General features: G+C 38.6%; 2 protein-coding genes across 2 annotated transcripts; both read right to left on the bottom strand.

Annotated features, from left to right (window-relative positions):
• Positions 1 to 10,074: 10,074 nt before the first annotated feature.
• LOC144241804 (olfactory receptor 5G3-like) lies at positions 10,075 to 10,998 on the bottom strand. The gene has a single exon (XM_077776431.1). It carries the CDS (start codon positions 10,996 to 10,998, stop codon positions 10,075 to 10,077), a length of 924 nt encoding a protein of 307 aa, XP_077632557.1.
• A 1,776-nt stretch (positions 10,999 to 12,774) lies between these two features.
• Positions 12,775 to 13,697, bottom strand: LOC144241803 (olfactory receptor 5G3-like). Its single transcript, XM_077776430.1, is given in 2 exon segments — positions 12,775 to 13,658; positions 13,661 to 13,697. Coding segments are annotated over 2 exon segments (921 nt in total).
• Between the last annotated feature and the right edge of the window lie 395 nt (positions 13,698 to 14,092).

The raw sequence follows: 14,092 nt of genomic DNA, 5'->3' as shown, positions 1-14,092 counted from the left end.
GCAAACCATGAGAGACTCTTGAATGCTGACAAAAACTGAGGACTGATGGATGTGGGGGGAGGGGGGATGGGCATGGAGGAGGACACTTGTGGGGATGAGCACTGAGTGTTATGTGGAAACTAATTTGACAATAAACTATTAAAAAAAAAACTGGCAAAACAAGTAAATGGACATTATCCCAAAATGGCCAGCAGGCATATGGAAAGACATTCAATATCACTAACATCAGGAAAATAAAAATTAAAGCCCCAAGGAGAAACCACCTTACACCTGTTAGAATGGCTATTATCAAGAAGACAAGAGACCACGGGTGCTGGTGAGGAAGTAGAGATAAAAGGAAAAAGAGATGATTATACACTACTGATGAGAGTTCCAACTATTATGGAAAAAAGTATGTAGGTCCCCCCTCCCCAAATTAAAACTAAATATACCATAGCAATCCAGCCATTCCACTTCTAGGCATATACCCAAAGGAAATAAAAACCTGTTTTGGAAGATATATCTGTACTTCCATGTTTTATTGCAGCATTAATCACTATAGCCAAGATATATATCTGGTGCATATATGCAAGGGAGTATTATTTAACCACAAGAAAGGAAGATATGCTGTAATTTGTGACAAGATGGATGTACCTTCAGATATTATGCTAAGTGAGATAAGTCGGACAGAGAAAGATAAGCACTGTATGATAGTACTAATATGTGAAATCCAAAAAAGTCAAACTTGTGAAAAACAGTAAAATGGTGGTTATACCATGGGATAGAGAAGTGGGAGAGTAAGATTGATGTTGTAACATACAAACTTGCAGCAAGTAGTAACAAACCACAGAGATCTAATGCAGAGCACAATAACTGCAGATGAAATACTGTAATGTAATGTATGTAATGTAAAGTCTGTAATGTAAAAAATATCATTACAATGGTAATCACATTATTATATATAAATATATAAAAGTGACACATTATACACCTTAAGCCTATACAATGTTATATATGAAATTTATTTAATAATAAATAAACCAAAAGTAAAGATGCATAAAAGCTAAGGTTTCATTAATGTAATTAGCAAAAGGATACACGTGTATAAATATGCATATTATTTTATATGCAGAGAGATGTCTTTTTTAAAATAAATTTTTAAAGTTTATTTATTTTGAGAGAGAGAGGGCAGAGGAGAGGCAAAAAAAGAGGAAGAGAGAATTCCAAGCAGGCTCCACACTGTCAGCATGGAGCCCAATGTGGAGCTCAAACTCACAAACCATGAGATCGTGACCTGAGCTGAAACCAAGACTTGGATGCTGAACGAACTGAGCCACGAGGGTGCCCCTATGCAGAGAAAATTACTTGAAAAAGAAACCTCTTCATCAGAAGCCATTTGAATCCTGTGGATGGGAGATTTACATTTATTTCTATTTTCTGGTATGCAATTTAAATATTGTATTACGTGCAGCCCTAGTTTTTAAGTGAAAGCATCAAACAGTGGAAATTACGTTGGGTAAAGAATTTAATCAGATGAAAAGATACTCATATTTTATTAATTGAAAACACAGTATGAAATAGTTTGGACAATATGCATGACCTCAGAAACAAATTTTAGTTGGCCCTTGAGCGATGTGAGGGTTAGGGGTCCTGACTCTCTCACAATCAAGAATCTGCATGTAAATTTTCAATTTCCCAAAACTTAACTGCTAATAACCCACAGGTTGCCCAGAAGTCTTCCTGATTACATAAACAATCAATTAACCCATATTCTGTATGCTATATGTATCATATCCTGCACTACAATCAAGTATTCTAGAGGAAAAAAAATGTTATTAAGAAAATCATAAGGGGCACCTGGGTGGTTCAGTTGGTTGAGTGTCTGACTTTGGCTCAGGTCAGGATCTCGCTGTTCCTTGAGTTCGAGAACCGCAGTGGGCTTGCTGCTGTCAGCGTAGAGCCTGCTTCAGGTTTTCTGTCTCACCCTCTCTCTGCTCTTCCCTGGCTCATGCTCTCTCTCTCAAAAATAAATAAACATTCAAGGGGAGCCTGGGTGGCTCAGTCGGTTGGGCGTCTAACTTTGGCTTAGGTCATGATCTCGCTGTTCGTGGGTTCGAGCCCCGCATCGGGTTCTGTGCTGGCAGCTCAGAGCCTGGAGCCTGTTTCGGATTCTGTATCTCCCTCTCTCTCTCTCTGCCCCCTCCCCACTCATGCTCTGTCTCTCTCTGTCTCAAAAATAAAAAAAAAAACCCTATAAAATAAATAAACAGACACTTAAAAAGAAAATAATAAGGAAGAGAAAATACATTTATAGTACTGTACTATTTTTGTCCAAAAAATATGCATATAGGTAGACCACACAGTTCAAATCTATGTTATTCAAAGTTCAAATGTACATGCAAATCTACTATCTTATCCATGTCTTAACTTCTATACCGCACAATTTCACTTCTCTAGAAAATGTATCTGTATTTCAGCAGGAATAATACAGGTGTTGGTAGTGGAGGTCTACCTTAAAATGGCTTTTACTTGTTGACATCCCTCCTCATCTCACCATCTTCAATTCACTGCTGCTTAATCCCTTTTGCATCCACCATTAAATCTCTGAGATTCACCCAAGAGGTAGAGTTATAAAGCTGGTACTGCTCCCTTGATAAATAAAAGAGAATACCTTATCCTAATATTCCCAGCTATTTACTTTGAGTCATATGTGTAGTTTCACCTGATCCAGAAATACCATTTTGCAATAGTTAGCTACTTACTCACTGAGCATCTCTACTACATTATGAGATGGCCTCTTCAATTACTAGCTAGCACGAAAGAGGTTTCAAAATCATATCTTTATGGATGAGTGTCAATGAATGATATTTCTTACACAAATCTAAGCTTCCAAAGGAAGCATGATTCATTGAAAATAATATTTTTATTTGCTCATGAATGGATTCATGTAATTGCAAGAAAATAGTAAAATAGAATTGAAAAATAATTCATGTTTTAAAAGTATATGTCAAAAAAACATTGGCCATGGAATACCAGTCATGTCACATCACTAGATTATCATTATTTTTTTTTTACAAAGAGTTTATTGTCAAATTGGTTTCCATATAACACCCAGTACTCTACCCCACAAATGCCTTCCTCCATGTCCATGTCCCCCCTTCCCCCCCCATCAGCCCTCAGTTTGTTCTCAACATTCAAGAGTCTCTCATGGTTTGCCTCTCTCCCCCTCCCCCACTATTTCCCCAGTTCTCGTCCCCCATGGTCCTCTGTTAAGTTCCTCCTAATCCTCCTATACGTGCAAACATATGGTATCTGTCCTTCTCTGCCTGACTTATTTCGCTACCCATAACACCCTCAAGGTCCATCCATGTTGCTACACATGGACAGATTTCACAAACTCCACACCTGAAACACTAGATTCTCATTAAAATGGGGAAATTGAATGGACATTTTGGTAACTCAAAAAGACCTGCTATTCAGGTTTAAGAATCATATAAATTTTATGCTTAGTAAGAAGGATGCACAAAAATATTTGGAAAGAGCTTTATATTTGGAGAATTAAAAAAACGTTTTGGCCATAAAAATCATAATTGATATTATTCCATGGATTTGGCTTATCCAAATGCAGGAAACTTACCTCTTTGGTAAATCCTTTATTCACCTCTCATAACTGTTTCCAATTTATGCCAAAATGTTTAAACTTTTGACCTCAGGTAAGAAAAATCAAATGTCTCAAATGTAGAATTAGTGAAGTATCATGAGTACTTATCACATTCTGATGAAAGAGATGGGTTATCTTTGTCCTGATTAACCAGGGTCTCTTAACAAATAAGATAATCCCTTGTCATTTTCGGACTCTTATGTGGCACAGTATGAAGTGCATATTTCTCTTACAAGTTTTGACTCTATTGGCACCTGATCTATAAAGAGCCCTTAACCCCAAGATTCGACAACCATAGAGAAGAAAATTACATGACATAGATGTTAGAGTTTGAGCCCGTATTAATTACTTCACAGTGGAATTTTCCTCAAGGAAGGCTTCTGAAGAAAAAATACTGTCATCTTGGGTTATCTTTGAACCGCAAAACAGAGTTCTACTGAATAAGAAGCACTAGGCTTTAAGAGACAGAAACTCACAATTCAGAAGCTGTCACTGAAAGTTAGTATAAGTTGTTTTGGGTGACTGGAGTTATGTGAAAAAAACAAATATGTAACAAAAAACTAACTACACACAACTTGGAAATATCTTGTTTCAGGTGTATTCAGAATGACTGGGGGAGTTTCTCAGTTGGGGGAAGCATTCCTGGACACCATTTGCAGGTACACTTTTATTCTATTTTTATATTATTCTTTTTTTTTAATTTTTAACGTTTATTTATTTTTTGAGAGACAGAGTGAGACAGAGCATAAGCAGGGGAGGAGCAGAGAGAGAGGAAGACACAGAATCTGAAGCAGGCTTCAGGTTCTGAGCTGTTAGCACAGAGCCTGACACAGGGCTTGAAACCACCAACCAGGAAATCAGGATCTGACCTGAAGTTGGATGCTTAACCGACTGAGCCACTCAGGCACCCTGCAGGTACACTTTTATACAAACAACATACTCTCAGGAGTCAAAAGCGCATTAAAATATTTCTGGTCATTAATGATATGTACTACATTTTGATCCTTATAATTATTCATGTTAGGTGATGCCCCAGAACAGACTCTACAAACTACATTCCGTAAAAGTTCTAATCCGTAAGTTGTTAGAAATCAGAGCACCTGGAAACTTTTACCAAAAAAACAGAATACTAAGTTTCATATACCTATAAAGAAAAACACACCTAGGAACATTATCTCCAAAGTATCTAAACTAAAGAAAAAAGAAAATCTAAAATTCATTCAGTACAAAAAAGGAAAGATTATTTTTTAATGTTTTATTTATTTTTGAGAGAGAGAGAGACAGCATGAGCAGGGGAGGGTCAGAGAAAGAGGGAGACATGGAATCAGAAGACAGACTCCAGGCTTGAGCTGTCAGCACAGAGCCCAACGCGAGGCTTGAACCCATGAACCGTGAGTTCATGACCTGAGCTGAGGTCGGACGCTCAACCGACTGAGCCACCCATGTGCCCCAGGAAAGATTATTTTGAAGGAGCAATGGGACCAATATCTGAGTTATTAAAACAAATACAAGAAATGGAATAGAATAACTTTAATGTGCTGAAGTGGGATGCAGGGACGCCTGGGTGGCTCAGTTGATTATCCAACTCCAGCTCAGATCATGATATCGCAGTCTGTGATTTTGAGCCCTGCTTGGAGCTCTGTGCTGATAGCTCAGCGCCTGGAGTCTACTTCGGAATTTGTCTCCCTCTTTCTCCCCCCTCTCTCCTGCTCTCACTCTGTCTCCGTCTCTGTCTCTCTCTCTCTGTCTCTCTCTCTCAAAAATAAACATTTAACCAAAAAAAGGAAGAAAATTTGGATGTAGAGCAGGAAAGAAATCTGCCACAGGTCCAGGGACAGGGACAGTGCAAGCAGTGCTACCACTCGCACCATATGATACAACAGACTCTATGATGAAAGTTATATTCGTGAGGTAAGAAGCCACATGGAGCTTATTACAAGCCTCAGTGGGAGAATGATGCAGTTCTTAAAGCCATTCAATGTCATTGGCACCAAGAATGCTATGGCTTTTGAGGAAGGGCTTCGGGTCTGTTTGTGGGCTCTAATAAAGAAGGAATTCTAGTATAAGTGACACCAAATAATCATGTATCCAGGACTTCCCTAATGTCCTGTGTCCCATCAGATCGTCCAATAAATAAAGTAAGAAGGACAAAGGAGCAATATATCATAAAATGAAAATGGTCCATCCAAATGGGTCCCAAGTAAGAAGACCCAAGGGATAATTAGGCTGCAATTAAAATGTGTTTGAATAAGACCTCTCCTTTCCTACCTCCAATGCAACTCCCATAGAAGTAATCAATGTCAACAGCCTATTGTGCATCCTTTACAAGTTTTATGCTCTTTTACACCTGCATGCACATGCACACTTTATGCATTACATAGGTTTTGCCCTTTTTCTTAATTATCATAGCTGCACATTGATCTTCAACGTTTTTTCACCTAACAATGACTGCATACAATATTCCCTCTAGGTCAGTCCATGATTATGGAGTCTGGTCTATCCGTTTCCTGTACATTTCACAGAAAAGCACAAGTGCTTTTCTTTTAGACTTGGATATTCAAGTTATTTCTTTTATTCTTCTTTACAATCTATAATGTTGAAATATAGGTAATCTTTACATTGATGTTTCTATTTCTGTCATCTAGATTTNAAAAAAACGTTTTGGCCATAAAAATCATAATTGATATTATTCCATGGATTTGGCTTATCCAAATGCAGGAAACTTACCTCTTTGGTAAATCCTTTATTCACCTCTCATAACTGTTTCCAATTTATGCCAAAATGTTTAAACTTTTGACCTCAGGTAAGAAAAATCAAATGTCTCAAATGTAGAATTAGTGAAGTATCATGAGTACTTATCACATTCTGATGAAAGAGATGGGTTATCTTTGTCCTGATTAACCAGGGTCTCTTAACAAATAAGATAATCCCTTGTCATTTTCGGACTCTTATGTGGCACAGTATGAAGTGCATATTTCTCTTACAAGTTTTGACTCTATTGGCACCTGATCTATAAAGAGCCCTTAACCCCAAGATTCGACAACCATAGAGAAGAAAATTACATGACATAGATGTTAGAGTTTGAGCCCGTATTAATTACTTCACAGTGGAATTTTCCTCAAGGAAGGCTTCTGAAGAAAAAATACTGTCATCTTGGGTTATCTTTGAACCGCAAAACAGAGTTCTACTGAATAAGAAGCACTAGGCTTTAAGAGACAGAAACTCACAATTCAGAAGCTGTCACTGAAAGTTAGTATAAGTTGTTTTGGGTGACTGGAGTTATGTGAAAAAAACAAATATGTAACAAAAAACTAACTACACACAACTTGGAAATATCTTGTTTCAGGTGTATTCAGAATGACTGGGGGAGTTTCTCAGTTGGGGGAAGCATTCCTGGACACCATTTGCAGGTACACTTTTATTCTATTTTTATATTATTCTTTTTTTTTAATTTTTAACGTTTATTTATTTTTTGAGAGACAGAGTGAGACAGAGCATAAGCAGGGGAGGAGCAGAGAGAGAGGAAGACACAGAATCTGAAGCAGGCTTCAGGTTCTGAGCTGTTAGCACAGAGCCTGACACAGGGCTTGAAACCACCAACCAGGAAATCAGGATCTGACCTGAAGTTGGATGCTTAACCGACTGAGCCACTCAGGCACCCTGCAGGTACACTTTTATACAAACAACATACTCTCAGGAGTCAAAAGCGCATTAAAATATTTCTGGTCATTAATGATATGTACTACATTTTGATCCTTATAATTATTCATGTTAGGTGATGCCCCAGAACAGACTCTACAAACTACATTCCGTAAAAGTTCTAATCCGTAAGTTGTTAGAAATCAGAGCACCTGGAAACTTTTACCAAAAAAACAGAATACTAAGTTTCATATACCTATAAAGAAAAACACACCTAGGAACATTATCTCCAAAGTATCTAAACTAAAGAAAAAAGAAAATCTAAAATTCATTCAGTACAAAAAAGGAAAGATTATTTTTTAATGTTTTATTTATTTTTGAGAGAGAGAGAGACAGCATGAGCAGGGGAGGGTCAGAGAAAGAGGGAGACATGGAATCAGAAGACAGACTCCAGGCTTGAGCTGTCAGCACAGAGCCCAACGCGAGGCTTGAACCCATGAACCGTGAGTTCATGACCTGAGCTGAGGTCGGACGCTCAACCGACTGAGCCACCCATGTGCCCCAGGAAAGATTATTTTGAAGGAGCAATGGGACCAATATCTGAGTTATTAAAACAAATACAAGAAATGGAATAGAATAACTTTAATGTGCTGAAGTGGGATGCAGGGACGCCTGGGTGGCTCAGTTGATTATCCAACTCCAGCTCAGATCATGATATCGCAGTCTGTGATTTTGAGCCCTGCTTGGAGCTCTGTGCTGATAGCTCAGCGCCTGGAGTCTACTTCGGAATTTGTCTCCCTCTTTCTCCCCCCTCTCTCCTGCTCTCACTCTGTCTCCGTCTCTGTCTCTCTCTCTCTGTCTCTCTCTCTCAAAAATAAACATTTAACCAAAAAAAGGAAGAAAATTTGGATGTAGAGCAGGAAAGAAATCTGCCACAGGTCCAGGGACAGGGACAGTGCAAGCAGTGCTACCACTCGCACCATATGATACAACAGACTCTATGATGAAAGTTATATTCGTGAGGTAAGAAGCCACATGGAGCTTATTACAAGCCTCAGTGGGAGAATGATGCAGTTCTTAAAGCCATTCAATGTCATTGGCACCAAGAATGCTATGGCTTTTGAGGAAGGGCTTCGGGTCTGTTTGTGGGCTCTAATAAAGAAGGAATTCTAGTATAAGTGACACCAAATAATCATGTATCCAGGACTTCCCTAATGTCCTGTGTCCCATCAGATCGTCCAATAAATAAAGTAAGAAGGACAAAGGAGCAATATATCATAAAATGAAAATGGTCCATCCAAATGGGTCCCAAGTAAGAAGACCCAAGGGATAATTAGGCTGCAATTAAAATGTGTTTGAATAAGACCTCTCCTTTCCTACCTCCAATGCAACTCCCATAGAAGTAATCAATGTCAACAGCCTATTGTGCATCCTTTACAAGTTTTATGCTCTTTTACACCTGCATGCACATGCACACTTTATGCATTACATAGGTTTTGCCCTTTTTCTTAATTATCATAGCTGCACATTGATCTTCAACGTTTTTTCACCTAACAATGACTGCATACAATATTCCCTCTAGGTCAGTCCATGATTATGGAGTCTGGTCTATCCGTTTCCTGTACATTTCACAGAAAAGCACAAGTGCTTTTCTTTTAGACTTGGATATTCAAGTTATTTCTTTTATTCTTCTTTACAATCTATAATGTTGAAATATAGGTAATCTTTACATTGATGTTTCTATTTCTGTCATCTAGATTTCTAACGGAGGGATTCCAAGTTCAAATACCAGATTGAGTTATTATTTTATATGGACACTACCAGTTTCTTTGTGGGATTGTAGTATTCATACTATCAGCAGGAAATAAGAGTGTACGTGGCAAAATAGAAATTTCACCATCATTGAAAAGTATCAATATTTCTTCTACATTGAAAGGCACTACACTGACATTTTAATTTCACTTCATGTACTTGAGGACAAATGATGATCAGATTGTTTCCTATACATTTTGGGCAATTTGCATTCATGTTTTGTGAATTGCTTGTTCAGTTGTTCACTCATTTAGCTATTGTTTTTCTTGCTTAGAAAAATTTTTTAAATCTTTATTTATTTTTTAGAGAGAGACAGACAGACAGACAGAATGTGAGCGGGGGGAGGAACAGAAAGACTGGGAAACACAGATTCTGAAGCAGGCTCCAGGTTCCAAGTTGTCTGCACAGAGCCTGATTCGGGCTCAAACTCATGAACTGCAAGACCATGACCTGAGCTGAAGCTGGATGCTTAACCAGCTGAGCCACCCAGGTGCCCCTTGTCTTTCTTTTTTTATTGTGAATTACGTAAATTTCTTTCAATATTGGCAAAATTATCCCATTGTTTGCCACACGTTCACAAATATTTTCTCTTATTTTATTATTTCCCTTTTAATATTGTTCTTCGTACTCTGAACTTTTTATTATAACTTTGGTTTCCTTGTCTGGATCAATAGTATTGAAACATCCATGCTAATACAAATATTCACCTAAGTTTTCTTCCAGTACATTTTCACATTAGTGTTCTCAATCCATGTCAGTATTTTTTTTGGGGGGGGGTACTCTCATCGTGTCACAGACAACAAGATGGGGTGTAAAAATATTTGAGAACTAGTCCATTTTTCAAATCTTCTATGACCCAGTAGAGCACAGTCTCAGATGCAGCTTCTGATTTCCACTTCAGAGATCCTTTTTCTAAATACCCTGCACCAACATCTATGGTACAACACAGCAGAGTTCTATTTTACCAAAACCATTAGAGAAGTTTACCTCTCAAACTTTCTCCTGGATGCATTTTTTACCTCCATTTTCCTCAGGCTGTAGATGACGGGGTTCAACATGGGGATCACCATAGTATAAAACAGAGAGATCACTTTATTGATATCCAGGGAGGGACTGGAGCCAGGCTGAACATAGATAAAGAACAGAGTTCCATACAGGATGGAGACAACTGCCAGGTGAGAAGAGCAGGTGGAGAAAGCTTTCCGCCTCGCATCTGCAGTCTGGATCTTCAAGATGGCCCCCAGGATGCAAACATAGGACACCGTGATGATCAGCCCACTGAACACACCAATTGCCCCAGCCAAGATGAACAGCACTAATTTATTGATCCAGGTGTCTGCACATGCCAGGGAAAGCAGTGGTGAAATATCACAGAAGAAGTGATTGATGATATGCGTACCACAGAAGGGTAAGCGAAAAGTGAGAACTGTATGAGTCATTGTGCTTATAAGAGCCATGGCATAAGGCCCTGCCACCAGCTGCACACAGACCCTCTGGGACATAATGAGTGTGTACAACAATGGTTTACAGATGGCGATATACCGGTCATATGCCATGGAAGCCAGGAGGAAACATTCAGTTGCCACAAAAAGACCAAAGCACCACATCTGTGTGGCACAACCCATGAAAGAGATGCCTTTTTTCTCTACAAAGATATCACACAGCATCTTGGGGGCAATGGAAGAAGAAGAGCAAATATCTACAAAGGATAAGTGGCTGAGAAAAAAGTACATAGGAGTGTGGAATCTGAGATCAGTCCATATGAGAATGATCATCGCTATGTTACCTCCCAGGGTGACAAGATAAACAATGGAAAGCATGATAAAGAGGACAATCTGCTGATGCAGAATATCTGTGAGACCTAAGAAGTGAAATTCAGTCATTTTGGTCTGATTCTTATCATCCATTGGTCAGTTTTAACCTGTTATAAAGAAAAAATATTCATCAAAAAATAACAGTTACAAATAAATTTTAAGACAAGAACATATTATGCTAAACAGATCATTATTAGACAATTACTGAAATATTGTTGAACTGAAAGACAATATTTCATGTAGTAGATGTAGGAGTTGTGCAAAGATTCTGTGTAAACTTCGACCACTCACCCTCAATCTCTTTGGATTTAGTACCTCTCCCAAAGAAAGAAGAGTCCAACTATATTGTATAAATCTCCCTCAAGTTCTAAAATTGTATTTGAAATGAGAATTACTCTCCACATTTCATCTTACTGTGCTATCGGATAATATAAGTCACTTAGGAATAAATTTGTAGGGAGGACAGTAAAGTCTCACCACTGTGATATTCAGATCCTGATATCAGACATCTGGGAAAGACTAAGCAGGGGAGTTCCTTTTCTTATTGAAGGATCAGTATCATTCTCATATTGTTCGGACATAGTTCATAAATGGGCTTATCAGCGTATTCTCTANTTTTTTCACCTAACAATGACTGCATACAATATTCCCTCTAGGTCAGTCCATGATTATGGAGTCTGGTCTATCCGTTTCCTGTACATTTCACAGAAAAGCACAAGTGCTTTTCTTTTAGACTTGGATATTCAAGTTATTTCTTTTATTCTTCTTTACAATCTATAATGTTGAAATATAGGTAATCTTTACATTGATGTTTCTATTTCTGTCATCTAGATTTCTAACGGAGGGATTCCCAGTTCAAATACCAGGTTGAGTTATTATTTTATATGGACACTACCAGTTTCTTTGTGGGACTGTAGTATTCATACTATCAGCAGGAAATAAGAGTGTACGTGGCAAAATAGAAATTTCACCATCATTGAAAAGTATCAATATTTCTTCTACATTGAAAGGCACTACACTGACATTTTAATTTCACTTCATGTACTTGAGGACAAATGATGATCAGATTGTTTCCTATACATTTTGGGCAATTTGCATTCATGTTTTGTGAATTGCTTGTTCAGTTGTTCACTCATTTAGCTATTGTTTTTCTTGCTTAGAAAAATTTTTTAAATCTTTATTTATTTTTTAGAGAGAGACAGACAGACAGACAGAATGTGAGCGGGGGGAGGAACAGAAAGACTGGGAAACACAGATTCTGAAGCAGGCTCCAGGTTCCAAGTTGTCTGCACAGAGCCTGATTCGGGCTCAAACTCATGAACTGCAAGACCATGACCTGAGCTGAAGCTGGATGCTTAACCAGCTGAGCCACCCAGGTGCCCCTTGTCTTTCTTTTTTTATTGTGAATTACGTAAATTTCTTTCAATATTGGCAAAATTATCCCATTGTTTGCCACACGTTCACAAATATTTTCTCTTATTTTATTATTTCCCTTTTAATATTGTTCTTCGTACTCTGAACTTTTTATTATAACTTTGGTTTCCTTGTCTGGATCAATAGTATTGAAACATCCATGCTAATACAAATATTCACCTAAGTTTTCTTCCAGTACATTTTCACATTAGTGTTCTCAATCCATGTCAGTATTTTTTTTGGGGGGGGGTACTCTCATCGTGTCACAGACAACAAGATGGGGTGTAAAAATATTTGAGAACTAGTCCATTTTTCAAATCTTCTATGACCCAGTAGAGCACAGTCTCAGATGCAGCTTCTGATTTCCACTTCAGAGATCCTTTTTCTAAATACCCTGCACCAACATCTATGGTACAACACAGCAGAGTTCTATTTTACCAAAACCATTAGAGAAGTTTACCTCTCAAACTTTCTCCTGGATGCATTTTTTACCTCCATTTTCCTCAGGCTGTAGATGACGGGGTTCAACATGGGGATCACCATAGTATAAAACAGAGAGATCACTTTATTGATATCCAGGGAGGGACTGGAGCCAGGCTGAACATAGATAAAGAACAGAGTTCCATACAGGATGGAGACAACTGCCAGGTGAGAAGAGCAGGTGGAGAAAGCTTTCCACCTCCCATCTGCAGTCTGGATCTTCAAGATGGCCCCCAGGATGCAAACATAGGACACCGTGATGATCAGCCCACTGAACACACCAATTGCCCCAGCCAAGATGAACAGCACTAATTTATTGATCCAGGTGTCTGCACATGCCAGGGAAAGCAGTGGTGAAATATCACAGAAGAAGTGATTGATGATATGCGTACCACAGAAGGGTAAGCGAAAAGTGAGAACTGTATGAGTCATTGTGCTTATAAGAGCCATGGCATAAGGCCCTGCCACCAGCTGCACACAGACCCTCTGGGACATAATGAGTGTGTACAACAATGGTTTACAGATGGCGATATACCGGTCATATGCCATGGAAGCCAGGAGGAAACATTCAGTTGCCACAAAAAGACCAAAGCACCACATCTGTGTGGCACAACCCATGAAAGAGATGCCTTTTTTCTCTACAAAGATATCACACAGCATCTTGGGGGCAATGGAAGAAGAAGAGCAAATATCTACAAAGGGTAAGTGGCTGAGAAAAAAGTACATAGGAGTGTGGAATCTGAGATCAGTCCATATGAGAATGATCATCGCTATGTTACCTCCCAGGGTGACAAGATAAACAATGGAAAGCATGATAAAGAGGACAATCTGCTGATGCAGAATATCTGTGAGACCTAAAAAATGAATTCAGTCATTTTGGTCTGATTCTTATCATCCATTGGTCAGTTTTAACCTGTTATAAAGAAAGAAAAATAATATTCATAAAAAAACAATCAACAGGGGCGCCTGGGTGGCTTAGTCGGTTAGCGTCCGACTTTCGCTTAGGTCATGATCTCGCGGTTCGGGGGTTCGAGCCCCGCTCAGGCTCGGGCTCTGTGCTGACTGCTGGCTCAGAGCCTGGAGCCTGTTTCAATCTGTGACTCCCTCTCTCTCTGACCCTCCCCTGCTCACGCTGTCTCTCTCTCTCCTAGAATTAAATAAAACATTAAAAAAATAAAAAAAAAACAACAGTTACAAATGAATTTTAAGACAAGAACATATTATGCTAAACAGATCTTTATTAGACAATTACTGAAATATTGTTGAACTGAAAGACAATATCTCATGTACTAGG

This window comes from Crocuta crocuta, unplaced genomic scaffold (assembly GCF_008692635.1).
Source record: "Crocuta crocuta isolate KB4526 unplaced genomic scaffold, BGI_CrCroc_1.0 scaffold1835, whole genome shotgun sequence".
In the NCBI taxonomy this organism is placed as follows: domain Eukaryota; kingdom Metazoa; phylum Chordata; class Mammalia; order Carnivora; family Hyaenidae; genus Crocuta; species Crocuta crocuta.
The sequence above is the reverse complement of the archived record's forward strand: the minus strand, read 5'-3'. Positions and strand labels throughout refer to the sequence as shown.